Source organism: Peromyscus maniculatus, chromosome 20 (assembly GCF_049852395.1).
Source record: "Peromyscus maniculatus bairdii isolate BWxNUB_F1_BW_parent chromosome 20, HU_Pman_BW_mat_3.1, whole genome shotgun sequence".
In the NCBI taxonomy this organism is placed as follows: domain Eukaryota; kingdom Metazoa; phylum Chordata; class Mammalia; order Rodentia; family Cricetidae; genus Peromyscus; species Peromyscus maniculatus.
In genome coordinates this window covers 46977914-46992446 of record NC_134871.1, presented here as the reverse complement: position 1 = coordinate 46992446, position 14533 = coordinate 46977914, and the positions used below count along the sequence as shown (strand labels likewise).

Sequence of the window (14533 nt, the reverse complement as noted above, 5' to 3'; positions counted from 1 at the left end):
TGGGGACATGTTGACCATGTCCACACTTCTGAATTGTCCCCTAATGAGTTCTTCAGTCTTTTCTGCTACAAGGAGATTTTTGATTCTGGTTTCTTCACATTAGACTTTCAAAGCTAGCTTTCAGGAGCACCTACTGTGTGCTGAGCACTCCATGTGCATGCTCTTGTTCTGCTTACACTAATTTCAGTGTCAATGACACTAAGTCAGGAAGTGGTAACTAACTTGTCAAAGTCACATAACTAGCAGATGATAGAAGTGGTTCAGCCAGCTGTGGGTATCCCAGCCAAGACAGTGTCCTCCAGTCCTATTAGGATCCAAGGAAAAGTTGATCATTTGAAGTTGTGGCCATGAGAAGGGATTGAATGGGCACATGGGAGAGATGAGGAACAAGGTTCTGGCATCTGAGGGTGGGACCTGTGTGTATCAATGGTAATAGCTAATACAGATGAAGGGAATATGGCACAAGAGTGTGGACTCCCATGTTAGTGTTCATGGTTTCATTGGGAGGAGACCCTGACTGTGGACACTTGCTCTTGCTCTGACCCAACCAGCTTATTGATATTTGGATCAGTTTCTTAAAGATCTCATAACTGTAATTTCACTTGAGGTCTTTCTTTGGAATGGCATCATTGCCCACACTCTACATGGTACTCTGTGGGCAATCAGTGCCCACAGCCACTTCTCTTCCTTCTGTATTTATTCTTTACTTTATATCATGTGGATAGCAATGGATCAAGGCCACCATCACACTCTGATCAGCAGAGAGCAGAAAGTTAACTCTATGAATCCATCCTGAAACTTGTCAGCATTCTTAAAAATTCTCCTACATTTTTTCCTTGCAGAGCACTAAACTCGTTATGGAGAGCTATCATGGCATAGGGCGAGGTGTGAATGGTCATCATGACTGTCCACTTGGCTGAACTGCAGGACAATATGCAGGTTAATAGAGCTTGCCTCTGGTTGTGTCTGAATTTTCAGAGATTGCTTGGGGAAGGCTTGGACTTGAGTGGATAACTTAGTGAATAGCAAAATTCTGAAAGGTCTGTTAGGAAGTGGGGTATTCTTAGAGACAGTGGGTCACTCTGAGCATGTCACAGACTGGTTCATCTTGGCTGTGTCTCCTTCCTGTCACTCCTTGTCACTTCCTGGCTGCCATGTGGTGAACTGCTTTCCTTTGCCATGCCTGCCCAATGAGCTTGACCTCGGCACACACTGCAACTCCACTGATCTGACTGTGTCATTTCCATGTGTTCACAGTAGTCCTTGATTATTAATCACAGACATGGGTTCATAGAGCCCTTGTCACATCAAGGTCAAGAATTTTCTATCACCAAACAGTGACATCCTGGTGTATAGCCCTCAGGGTTCTGAACCTTCCCTATTCCCAAGGCAACTGCCCAACACTCCACTTCATCCATCATTTTTCATTTCAATAGTTTAGTTTCATAACAGAAATCACAGATGTTATAACCCATTACAATTGGCTCTGTCTTTACTAAGCACATGCCATTGACATCCATCTGTAATGGTGTGGGCACCATTATTCTTCCCTTATCTGTGGTTGAGGAATCACAGCTCAACATGAGGACCCTCTTAGTCTTCCCCATATCTCAGGACACCCTCAGAGCCTGATCTGAATGCAGTATCCCTCCAGGGGCAGCAGCTGCAGGCACAGTCCTGTTTCCTGACACTTGTGTTTGGCCGGGACAAACCTGGTCACAGCTTCTCCTCTGCACTGTCCTTCCTTCCCTCTGTCCATCTGTCATGTCCCTTTCATTTTCCCTGAGCATTTTCTGGTCTCCTTCTACAGACTTTTCCTTTGTTGATAGCAACTTCAAAACCCGAGACACATTATTACATCACATGAATTCATTTTAAGTTCTTTTTATATGTCTCTCTTTTTTTAAAATATTCTGCTACCTACTAGGATACTTTTACCACTCATAAAGTAACACAGTATCTATGAGAAGTGACAATAGGCCGTCTCCATTCTCCCCTCACACTCACCATGGCTTGTTTGTCTCCTTCGTAAAGGAAGGTGTGTTCCTAGGTGGGCAGAACTGTGGAGGTGAGGTGGCCCTGGACTGGAAGGGTGCAGGGATCTATCTGGACACTGGGCACTGGACACCTAGTGGTCATTCATTCAAAGGGCTGTGGTGCAGTGGTTCCCTGAGCCCTGAGAGCCTGGAGGAGTGCAAGGACAAAGGGACAGGCTCTTCAATAATTGATGTCCCAAAGGGCCAGACTGACAAAGTCAGGAAAGAGTACAGGGTTCAAGGTCAAGGGTGTGGTGAGCTCTGGTGATGGCTCTTGGTTAGTTAAGGGACAGATGCTAAGCAGCTGGCACAGAGTTCACTAACACAGCACATGGGCTCAACAGTAGAGAGGACTCAATGAACTTGGACCCGAGGAGCAAGTTGCTAGGCAGCTCAGGATGCAGGTAGCTTTCTTTCCCATGTTCATTCAGATCTCCGTTCTGTCCCTGCTCTGCACCCCAGGGAGATGATTCTGTCCACATCCAGCTTTCCCTTAGGCAGACATTCCAGTCCGGGAAGGACAGAAGGGGCTGTGGAACACAAGAAAGTTCCTCTAGAGGACAAGACCTAGGCTATGCACAGGTCATCTGTCAGTCTCCATTGGTGAAAACTTGGGAGGAAGGTGCTTGAGCTGCAAGGGAGGAGGGGACACTACTCGGTGTTGCCGCCTAGGGGAGCATCTGAGGCCAGAAGGGGAGGGCAGCAAAGAGAAGGAAATGCTTCTTGTCTAAATTTCAAATATTCTGGGGTTGGAGAGATGGCTCAGTGGTTAAGAGCACCTGTTGCTCTTGCTGAGATCCTGATTTCAATTCCCAGCTCCTACACGGTGGCTCACAACCACTTATACCTAAGATCCATCAGATCTGATGTTCACTTCTGACTTTTTTGGCCACTTCATAGACTTCGTTCACACATAGACATGCAGGCAAACACTTGTCCACATAAATAAAATATTTCTTTTTAAACCACAGGAAAGTAAACAGTTTTTAAAAGAGGAGTTGATGAATATCAGGAGACAATTATCATCTTTCTATAGTCAGAAATCCAGAAAACCCTTGATATTATTTGCAGAAAACACACAAAGCATGACTAGGTCAGTGTTCACAAGTTTACTCTTCAAATACTATGGAGCAAGTGTAGCCCTTCATGTGCATCTCAGCAGAACTCGTCCAGTTCCAGCAGATTTTAAACTTCAATAGGAAATAAACCTTGTGATTTTCCCCAGAATCTGGTAGCAGAGAGCAGAAATGACCAGCCATACCCTGTCACCTCTCCTTCCTTGTGGCACCCATGGCTGGCACTAGGACCAAGAACCTGTGATGACTGTACAGATGACATCCGCAGCATCCTTTCCTTTCTAGTCTCTGAGCATTTCACCAAAAGAGACATCACTCCACGTGACCAAACTATGAACAAAGATATGGGGTTTGTTGTTGGTTGTCTTTGCTCCTTTGGCCTTTTTGGGAGGCCTGCCACCCAGCTCGAAAATAAACCACACATGGAGGCTTAGTATTTGTTATGAATGCCCAGTCTTAGCTTGGCTTGTTTCTAGTCAGCTTTCCTTACCTTAAATTATCCAGTCTACCTTTTGCCTCTGGGCTTTTTCCTTTTTTACTTCTGCAATCTTACTTTCACTCTTACTCCGTGGATGGCTGTGTGCCTGTGTGGCTGTGTGGTTGTGTGGCTGGCCCATAGCATCCTCCTCTTCTTCTTCTCTCACTCTTTCCTTTTTTCCTTCCAGATTTCTCCTTCTATTTATTCTCTCTGCCTGTCAGACCTGCCTATCCTTTCTCCTGTCTTTCTATTCAGCTCTTTATCAGACCATCAGATGTTTTAGACAGGCAAAGTAACACAGCTTCACAGAGTTAAACAAATACAACATAAAAGAATGCAGCACATCTTGGCATTATTAAATAAGTGCTCCACAGCATACACAAATGTAACACATCATAAAATAATATTCTACAACAGGGGTTCATATCCAGAGTCTGATTGGAAGATTGAGAAATACTTAGAAAAAAAAAACAACAGATAATTAGGCAGAAGTAGGAAGGAGGAGAAGGTTTCTATGCACACATTTAGAAAGTAGTGGGAAAGTTGGCAGCTCAGGGGACAGTGAGGATGGTGAGCCTCAGCCAGGAGCAGTGTGGTGGGCATGACTGAGGAGGAGCCATGCTGTAGCTTAGTCATGCCTTGGATGTGCTCCGCATTTTGGGAGCTTGGTCCTCATGTGGGATGTTGGGAAGTTGTTGGATCTAAGAGGTGGAGTCTATGGGAGGTCCCAGGCCTGTCCCATCTGTGTTCTGGCTTCCTTTCTCTTAATGTGGCCTCCCGCTCTAGCAGGCACTTCCACCATGGTGACATTGCTGTAGAGGGGATACAGACAGGGTCTATCAGGTGTATAGAGCACCCCCATCCCCAGTCCTCTGAGCTGCACTGAAGAAGAGGTCACTTTGTCAGGCTGTCATGGACCTGGATGAGCTCCTGCAACTTCTGCTCTAGGTCCTGAGCCTGCTGCCGCAGCTTTGCAGCAGACTCTGTCTTCGAACCCTCGTACAAATGCTTTGAGTCTTGCACAAGGCTGACCACATCCAGCACCAGGAAGAGACCTGCGGTAGCTGCACCCATGATCCGGGCTCCTTTGGACATTGCCAGAGCTGTGCCTCCAAAGGCTTTCTGCACCTGTCTAGTGTTTCGGGCTGACACCCTCCCTGTCGTCATGAGACGCTTGGCATTAGATGCTAGTCGAGTGTTAGCTTTGGCCAGCTTGATGGCATCAATGTTCTTCTTGATGACTTCCAGGTTCCGGAAGGAATTCTTGGATACAAAAAGAAGCCTGGGGGTGCTCTCCAAAATTTCTTTAATGACCTTCCCTGGGTCCTTGCTAGTTGGCATCAGCTGGCTGGCTTCAGCTTCCACAGAGGCCGTTCTGACCTTTTCTACAATGGTTGTGGACACACTAGTCATAGCTGCTCCCACCCCCAGTCCCAAGCCTGTGGCTGAAAGTCCCAGACTGAGTCCTGCTGTCATGGGTGCCAGAGTGAGACCAAGGATGGTCAGGACTTCAGACACAGCACTGGTGGAGCCGGCCACCACTTGTGTGATGGTGCAGTCCCTGTGCACCTTGTCAATCTTGTCTGCAAGGGCGCGCAGCTTCCCGATCTGCTGCTCAAGCTCCAGTTTCACCTGAGGATAAACTTCCAAAAACCTTTTCTTCTCCTGCAGGTTGTTTTGGAGCTCATGTTCATCTTCTACATCAGGATCTGCAATGATCCCACCAAGAGCTTCACGTAAGGAAACTTCCTCTTCCCTGTGACAGGAGAGGACAATTGAGTTAGAAAGACAGCTTGTAAGATAAGCTCACTCAAGTGCAAGAAGTACACACACACACACACACACACACACACACACACACACACACGTATATGCACAAATTAAAAACAAAACCTGTAAAAATCAACTTTCAATGAACACATGTGCTCTGCTGGGCACATGCTATATGTTGGTCCTACACCTAGCCTTCCACACCAATCCTCTGATTTTTCTTACAATGAAGTTCAATGTCTCCAAATAAAGCACAAGGTCATAAACTAAGTTCTCATGGTCACAGGAACAGCAATGGCAGGAACAATCTTGTCCCCTGTGGCTGCCATCTCTCCTCAACCAGACGCTGTTCCCTGCTAGTGTAGCATTGAGGAAATATTTGCTGAGCAGGGAAACCCTGAACCCCTGTTACTTGGTCTTCCTGGGTAGAATATTCCTGCCCAGAAAAGCCAGTAAGCCTGTACCCTGGTGGCATTGCTAGCCTCCTCTAGGGCGGTGACCTGGATAGATTTGCTTCTGCCACAAGTTGTTTCCAGGCTTCCTTTTCAGTCAGCAGGCAATGCAGGTCTTCTGTACTCCATGTTTCCAGGAGATACTCAACCACATACTTAACGAAGCGTTTCCTCTCTAGATGGGAAGGAAAAGGAATATGGTTGGGGACCATGCTTAAGAACTTGAATGGCATCTGTAATATGCTGATTAAAAAATGTGTTTCTGAGCACCTGTCCCTTGAAGTATACTTTGGTGTCACTAGTGGTAGGGGCTGAGTTGTGTCCCTTATGTCATTTGTAACTCAGGTGACTGTATTTGGACACAGAGCCATTAAGGTAGAAAAGTAATTGAAATTAAGTGAGGCCATGAGTGAGGTCCCTAATCCATAGCGTTAGTGCCCTCATGGCAAGAGGAAGAAACTCCCTCCTTACTATTTCCTCCTTCTCTATCTTACCCCCTCTTCTTTTTCTCTCTTTTCCTGCGTCTCTCCTTCTCTCCAGACACATCACATAACCATGGGCCAGCACAGGTACAGGCTCCTACTACCTACGTTTGTATTTTTAAAACGGTTTGTGCAGCCTTGGTGTGTGGAGCCAAGGTGCCCCATGGCGGTTGAGGCATGGACACACCGTGCAGATGCTGCGGGCAATGGCCAGGGGGCCTTGAGCTAAGGAGAACGGTGGAAAAGTCACTCACACCATGCAGGAGGGACCCACATGTAGTTTTAAACTAAAGGGGAAGGGAGAAGAGAGGGGAAGTGGGGGAGAGAAAGACGGGGGGAGCGGAGTTGTGTGAGCCCTTGTGATAAGAGAGAGAGGAAGGATGAGAGAGAGAGAAAAGGGAGAGTTTTTTTCTTTCTTTCTTTTTTTTTAAAGATTTATTTATTTATAATGTATACAGTGTTCTGTCTGTGTGTACACCTACAGGCCAGAAGAGGGCGCCAAATCTCATTACAGATGGTTGTGAGTCACCATGTGGTTGCTGGGAATTGAACTCAGGACCTCTGGAAGAGCAGCCAGTGCTCCCAACCGCTGAGCCATCTCTCCAGCTGAGTTTCTTTTCTTTCTTTTTTTTTTTTGGGGGGGGGGGTTTTCGAGACAGGGTTTCTCTGTGTAGCTTTGTGCCTTTCCTGGAGTTCACTTGGTAGCCCAGGCTGGCCTCGAACTCACAGAGATCCGCCTGGCTCTGCCTCCCGAGTGCTGGGATTAAAGGCGTGCGCCACCACCGCCCAGCCAGCTGAGTTTCTTTTTTTAAAGGGGACTTTATGTAGGATGATGTCAGTATATTGGGTGGGTCAGGGGTGGGTCTGAATGCTAACACCTACCAGGAAGAGAGTTCTCCCTAGGCTAACCTGCCTCACTTTGTGGATGTTGGATTCCAGGGCAGTGAGAGAAGAGGTCTTTTCATTCAAAGCCACATACCCAGTGTCACTTTGTGATGGCATCCTGAGAAGACCAATGTACCAGAGCTGTGTCATGGTGCTTTGCAGAGACATGTCGATTTTAGCTCAGAACAAGTAGGAAGTGAGCTCCTCATCCCTAGGAAGAGGGAGAATCCAGTGATGGCTTCCATTTACACTGTGCCTATGGCATGGCCCTTGAGTGTGACTTTTTTTCCCTTGATTTTTATTTTATGTATAGGAATATTTGCCTGCTTGTATGCATGTCTATGTACCGTGTGTGTGGTGCCAGGGTGAGCCTTGCATCCCCTGGAGTGGCAGTTACAGACAGTTATGAACCTAATGTGGGTGTTGGGATTTGAACCCAGGTACTCTGCAAGAGCAGCAATGTTCTTAAACACTGATTCCCTCTCTAGCTCAGACATGACTTTTGACACTGAAAAGGTTAGTCATTAATTTCAGGGTGGTCCTTGGATGTAGTATGGTTCCTGGGTGTAAGTTGGTCCCTGGGTGTAGGGTGGTTCCTGGGGTTAGGGTGTTCCTGGATGTAGGGTGGCTCCTGGTTAGGAGCCACTTGTGGGTAGGGTTTTTTTTTTCCTTCTATTTTTTCTGGTTTTCATCTTAAAGTTCAGACATTTCTTTTAAATGAGAAGAGAAACCATCAGGCCCCACCTTAGGTAGGCACACCTGGTAAACAAGTGCCGGTCCTGGAAGTGCAGGGTGGGTATCCTAACACAGCTTGCCATGGGGATTGGATCTCATGGAATTAACAGGGTCCAGGAAGGGGAGGTGACCAAGGAGGGAGGACCTGCTATGCAGCAGGCACTGGCCTGCCTCTGTATTACTCTCAGAACAGCATGGGGACCCTGGACCCTGAAGGGATAGGTAATGTGAGAGTCTCTAGGTAACAGAATGTGGACAAGGTCTCCCTGAGGTGCAGGAACTTCCTGCTGAGACAGTTAGAAAAGGTGGGTTCCTGGGCTGGAACAGGGTGGGCTGCCTCCTCAGGGACAGCTCCCCAGCATCAGCTGAGAGCAAGCCTCCATGAGGGGGCTGAAGCTGTGCTATGGGCCACAGGAATGTGAAAAAGAGATTCAGCTGTATATGATAAAGCTATACATAGAAGGATCAAGGAATTCTTCTGGAGTAGAAGTCAAATGTCAAGGAATATTTGATGTTATTCAGCTTTTAATATGTCAACTGTTTCCTACTATGAATTTCTTGCACACTCTCAACTTCCAAGAATTTTACAGTATATTTTACCTAGCATCCTAGGCCAATGGCTGTCTTCTGTCTTAATGTAAACACCCTTCTGGAGACACCACCTAGGGGACAGCTAGGTGCATAGCTTTCTTTCTTGTGCAAATGAATCTCAGGCCCCTATCTCTCTCATAACCCAAATGGCATTCCTGAGCTATTGACTCAGATCAAAAGGTTTTTTTTGCATGCCAGGTGCAAAGTAGCTTTGAGACAGACTTCCCAGCTCTGAGCAGAGTTACCCTATCCTGTCAGTATATGGCGGCATAGGAAAACAGAGACAGTTTTATTTTTGTGACTTATAGACTTGTTTACCTAACTACCTGTAAGATTGTAGTTTGAGCACATTTATGATAGACTCGTAACTTTTCACCTAACCACTTATATGAATATATTTTGAGCACATAAATTTCCTTTCTGACTTATTCCAGGCCTTACCTGACCCCATCTCCTCTATCCACTCTCCTTTTGGGTTGCAAATGAAGCTGGCTATCATGGCTCTTACAGGGAGCTTGGAAGCTTTGCATAGTATTGTAAGTCAGGCTGCTGGCAGGGAGAGACTGGTTCCAGGAGAGCTAGGGGAAGGAACCACGATGGAAAAGTATGAGGATGAAGATGAGGATGGGGAAGAAAAGAGTTAGAGTTGTGAGAAGACAGGAAGAGAAGGGACAGAGAGGAGCTAAATATAAGGATAGAGTTGAAACTGTATAGATAGAATTTAATCTCAGAGGAATAAAGTAGAGAGCCCCATAAGAACCCAGTATACTTAGATTATTTTCCTGCAGAGTACCCCCATCATTAGTAGTGTCTCTTCTGGCCTCTGGGAAGGAAATTAAGAGGCCCTCAAAGTTTCCAAAAGAGCAGCCTGCCATCTCAACACTTCCTGCCTTCTGTTATCTCCATTCTTCTTTCCCTCCCTCCTTGAACCCCTCCCCCCTTCTCTCCCTCAACCCCTTCCCTCTTCTCTACCTCAGCTCCCTCCTTCCTACCCCTCCTCCTCCTGGCTTCTGTTTTTCAGGGTGGGTATTGAAGAGGTGCCTCCCAAGAAAGTACCCCAAGACAAGTTCAGGAAGGGGGGCCGCTCTGACCCAGGACTGGGACACTCTCTATGCTCCCCTTGGGGTTCTCCTGTATCCTTGACTCCTCAGCAGACACTCAGCAGGGAGGCTCTGGCAGTCCTAGGCCATGAGCAGGAGCAGAGAGCAAGACTGGTTACCTGGGGAGCCCATGGCAGCTGCTGGGTCTTGGTGTCACTCAGGGGTTCCTGACAGGTTTTTTTCTTTACAGCTCAACGGGTGTCCAGGCTACAGGAAGAAAAACAAGTGTGGGACAGAATGGGGACAGGTGCTGTGACCAGGGATCTGGTGACCCACAGTTCTCTCAATGGTGGCTGCCAAGGACGAAAAGAACTTGATCCAAAGTTCTACTGTTTCCCTGGGCTTTGTCATTCCTACTTAAAGAAGTTGGTCGTGTGGCTCCAGCCTTGCTGCCTTCTCCACAGCCAAAGCTTCTGGCTCTTATTCCTCCCAAACCAAGGATCCATTGGGGACAATGAAGAAGGCATCAGCTGAGGACACAGCTGTGGAGAATCAATGGACTCTGCATATGGAAGGAAAGATGGAGAAGAATGTTCTGGGGACCACAGTATTAATGGTTGTCGTCAGGTGTCCTGTGTCCCGCCTGGTCTGTGGTCAGGCAAATCTCTCATCCACAGTCCCACAGCCTCTATAAAATAATCACACCGAGGATTATATTAATTATGAACTGTATGGCTATTAACTCAGGCTTATTACTGACTAGCTCTTACACTTAAATTAACCCATAATTCTTGTCTATGTTTAGCCATGTGGCTTGGTACCTTTTCTCAGTTCTGCCTTGTCAACTTGCTTCCTCTGGGTCTGGTGGTGACTCTTGACTCTCTTCCTGTTCCCGGAATTCTTCTCATGTGCTTACCCTACCTATACTTCCTGCCTGGCTATTGGCCAATCAGCGTTTTATTTATCAGCCAATCAGAGCAACACATATTCAGAGCATACAGAATGATATCCCACAGCAAATGGTATTTTGTATTAATGGTAATTTCTATTAATGGAAATTTCTTATGCTTACTGTCCTATTTCCTGTCTTATTGCTGGGAAGAGACACCATGGCCAAAGAAACTCTTATAAAAGTAAACATTTAATTGGGGCTTGTTTACTGTTTTAGAGCTTTAGTCCATTTATATTCATGTTGGGAGCATGGTGACACACAGGCAGACCTGATGTTTTTATAGCTGAGAATTCTACATCCAGATCCACAGGCAGCAGGAAGAGAGATACTGGTCTACCTTGAGCTTTTGAATCTTCAAGGTTTACCCCTACTGACACACTTCCTCCATCAAGGCAACACTCACTCCATCAACACCATACTTCCCGTTTGCCCTCAAGTAGCGCCACATCCTAATGACCAGGCATCAAATATATGAGCCTACAGGGGCCATTCCTATTCCAAACCATGACACTTACTGAGCATGATGCACTGGGCTCCTTACTCATATACAATGAAGTCTTTACACATGCTCTGTTAGGTTGAGACTCTTGTGGCTCCATGTCAAGGAGGTCAACAGGCACGTATTTATCTAATGTGCACGTGTTTTCAGTGTTGATAGAGTCAGGACTTGAACTCGGGACATTCTACACTTGATCTTAGCCAAAAGGCCGAGAAGCGATGAACTCGGGACATTCTAATCCAGATCCCACTTCAGACAAATAAGCTTTACTATCTTAAAAACACAATGGCATTCCTACCTCTTTGTATTACCTATGTGCATCATTGTATGTGCATGCTATAAATGCTTTTTCTGCTTCCACAGCACTGCCTTGTATGGTGATATTTTATTTGTGCTGAAATGTGATTTTATTTGTATGTTAATAAATAAAAGTGCCTGGGGGTCAGAGTTAATAACAAGCCATTTAGCAGAAGTCTGGCAGTGGTAGCACACACCCTTAATCCCGATCACATGACAGGCAGATTTCTGTGTGTTCAAGGATATAGCCAGCATGGAGACACTTGCCTTTAATCTCAATACCAACCATAGAGACCTAGAGGTCTGTATAGACAGGCAGTGACGAGGAGGTCATGTGGTTGGATTTACAACCAGTGAGAAGGCAGAACAGAAAGTCAATAAGAAGACAGACACACAGGAAGTAGGTCTCTTTCTGAGGGGAAGGACGCCAGCGACAGCCAAGGGTAAGAAGGTAGTTTTGGTCTTAGCTCTTGGCTGCTGCTCTGACCTCTTGGGCTTTTAACTCTGCATTTGGCTCTGTGTTTCTTATGTAATAAGACCATTACATCTACAGCCTTGTGCCAAGTACTAGGTCCTTGTCTTAGTAAATTCACTGGGGTCCTTTGTGGTTCTTAGGGACCACACCCTCCTTGCTTCTGGGATTTCCTTGTCCTATCAGGACCTGGAGTCCTACCTGGCCCTGGTCCTGCTGTGTGCTGCCTTTGACATCTGCTCTTCTCCCTGACTCCTGGACCTTGTGCTGTTCCTAATCATTATGTAAATGTAATGCAAAGAATGTTTTCTTTGCCTGTTAGTGCCCGCATTTGAGATTATTTCCTTATGCTGTTTGTAGAAGTAGAAGAATTGGACTAAAGGGTGTTAACATCTAACACAGGCACCGTGTGAGGATGCTCATTCCTTCCTCTGACCAGTCCTCAGTAGTATTTGGGGTGGGGAAGACTTCATAAAGAGACACAATCTGCACTGAGATTGCCTGAAGCTGAGGAAGGAATGAAAACATGTTTAGCAGTGTGGGTCGGAGGCATCAGCTCCTCCTGGGACCTGACCAGAATGAGAGTGAACGACCTGTTGATATGGTGAGAGCTGAAGATAATGGTGGCTCACTCTCAGGACTGCACTCTGTCCTTGTAACTGATGACTCGGTGTTCTTGCCCAAACCTTGCAAACATGCACCTATGCCAGGCTGGCCTCAGACTCACTATGTAGACTAGGAGAATCATGAACTCCTAATTTTAGGCCTGTCCCACAGAAGTGTTAGGATCCCAGGTTTGTGCCGTCCATAAGCCTTCCAATATTCACATGAAATCAAAAGGAGATAGAGAGAGAATATTTAAAAAAAACTTTGAGCAGGGCGGTGGTGGCGCACGCCTTTAATCCCAGCACTCGGGAGGCAGAGGCAAGCAGATCTTTGTGAGTTCAAGGCCAGCCTAGTTTACAGAACGAGATCCAGGAAAGGCGCAAAGCTACACAGAGAAATCTTGTCTCGAAAAACAGAAAAACAAAACAAAACAAAACAAAAAAACCCCAAAATACTTAATAGCCAAACATGATCTGAGATGTGACAGGTGTTCTGAAGTCCCACCCCCCCAAAGTGAGACCGAGTGTCAGCTCCTCAGAGCCCAAATTCTTTCTGCTCTATAATGCTAACAGGGATTTGAGACATTAGCAGACAGGGTGGAGTCATTCATCTCATCATTGACAGGTTAAAAAAATCACATTAATACAGAGATGAATTTTAACTAATTTGCTCGCAAAAGAATTTAAACATAGAGATGATAAGCATTGATCCAGCTATGGGTACACATCCCATTGGGTACACATCAACACATTGTTGAGCTGTGGAAGGTTGTGGAGTTTTGTAGGGCAGTCAACAACAATCACCCAGGACTGTAATTCGCCCAGGTGGGGCCACAGCCACCCACATGTCCAGCAGGCAGACAGCAGAGTGAGTCCATGGCAACCTTGTGCAGGGGTGCGAGGTGCAGGTCAGAGTAGCTATAAGGCTCAGAGTGGGGGTAGGGTTGGGAGAAGTGACCCTCTGTATTAGTCAGGGTTCTCTAGAGTAACAGAATTTACAGAATAAATCTCTCTCTACATACAGAAAGGGGATTTATAGAATGACTCACAGGCTGTGGTTCAGCTAGTCCAACAATGGCTGCCTATGAATAGAAGGTTGAAGACTCCAGTAGCTGCTCAGTCCACAAGGCTGGATGTCTCAGCTGCTCTTCAGTACAGGCTGGAATCCTGAAGGAGGAGGATCTAATGCCAGGGAAGGAAGGGACTTGTTAGTCAGGCAAAAGCAAGCAGGCAAAGATCAAAAACTTCCTTCTTCTGTGTCCTTATATGGGCTTCCAGCAGGAGGCGTGGCCTAGATTAGAGTCAGGGCTTCCCTCCTGAAAAGATCTGTATTAAAGGCATATTTTCCCACCTCAAAGATGGGGATTAGAAGTGGGTCTTTACACTTCCAATTATACAAAAATCCTCTTATAGGTGTTCCCTATATATGGGTTTTAAGTTAATTCCTGATGTAATCAAGTTGACAACCAAGACTAGCCATCACACCACTCAACCAGAGTCTTAACAGACTCCAAGAGGTGCTCTGCCATCCAGACCCCGCCCCCCCAAAGAGTTAGCAAATAAACCCTATTGGAAATCTGTGGGACAAAGGTTGAATCACAGTTTCGTTGAGCTAAGTCTGAGTGGGAACTACGTGTGCACCTGTGTTTATGTGCACTGTGTTGGCATGTTGTTTCAATTAGTTCAAGTGGAAAAAAACCAAATTATTTCCATCATATAATACCCTTGATGGTTCTGGAATAAAGGATGCAGAGCCTGGCTTCTTCCCTCTGAGTATCTCCAGGATCAGAGACAAGCTCAAGATTCTTGGTACCCATATTCCCTTGGTGTCTGTGGCATATGTGCCAGATGTCTGCCCACAAAGGAGAGCAGTGCCCTGCTGGAGATGAGCAGAACAGCCAATCCTAACTCTGTTTATCAGGAGAAAAAGAGAGATTCTGAGTGGGCAAGCACTGTACACAGTGTCACACAGCTGATTCTGACTTTAAAGAGAAAATGTGATTTTAATAATTCCAAAGTTTCTAGACTATTCTTTGCTTGTATTGACAAATAGGTTGCCCTTACCTGGACTCTGCCCTTGGGTCTTTCAATTACACAAAGGTGCTGTTAACAGGATTATGCACCTTGCCCTCCCTGTCCCCACACTGGCTCTCTTTCCCACCC

General features: G+C 46.2%; 1 protein-coding gene across 8 annotated transcripts; it reads right to left on the bottom strand.

The window, feature by feature from the left end:
* Positions 1–3072: 3072 nt before the first annotated feature.
* On the bottom strand, positions 3073–13632 carry LOC121824274 (apolipoprotein L3-like). Of its 8 annotated transcripts, none has more exons than XM_076556236.1 (5): positions 13420–13632; positions 9725–10233; positions 7274–7390; positions 5825–5987; positions 3073–5346 (listed from the first exon to the last, which is right to left on the bottom strand). In XM_076556236.1, the coding sequence occupies exons 4-5, from the start codon at positions 5833–5835 to the stop codon at positions 4485–4487; spliced, it is 873 nt and encodes a 290-aa protein (XP_076412351.1). In that variant the 5' UTR covers positions 5836–5987; positions 7274–7390; positions 9725–10233; positions 13420–13632; the 3' UTR covers positions 3073–4484. The 8 variants fall into 8 exon arrangements, with proteins under 8 accessions (XP_076412351.1, XP_076412352.1, XP_076412349.1 ...); XM_076556237.1 differs by having other exon boundaries at positions 9725–9812; XM_076556234.1 differs by lacking the exon at positions 7274–7390 and having other exon boundaries at positions 5861–5987; positions 13420–13630.
* Between the last annotated feature and the right edge of the window lie 901 nt (positions 13633–14533).

Bases quoted from the DNA above. Each gene is read 5' to 3' on its own strand.
- LOC121824274 (XM_076556231.1), bottom strand. From the start codon at position 9,004: ATGATAGCCAGCTTCATTTGCAACCCAAAAGGAGAGTGGATAGAGGAG. The intron at 5,988-8,946 runs GTAAGGCCTGGA...CTTCCCATCTAG, and splicing joins GATAGAGGAGATGGGGTCAG to AGAGGAAACGCTTCGTTAAG. The intron at 5,347-5,860 runs GTCACCGCCCTA...CTCCTGTCACAG, and splicing joins GCAGAAGCAAATCTATCCAG to GGAAGAGGAAGTTTCCTTAC.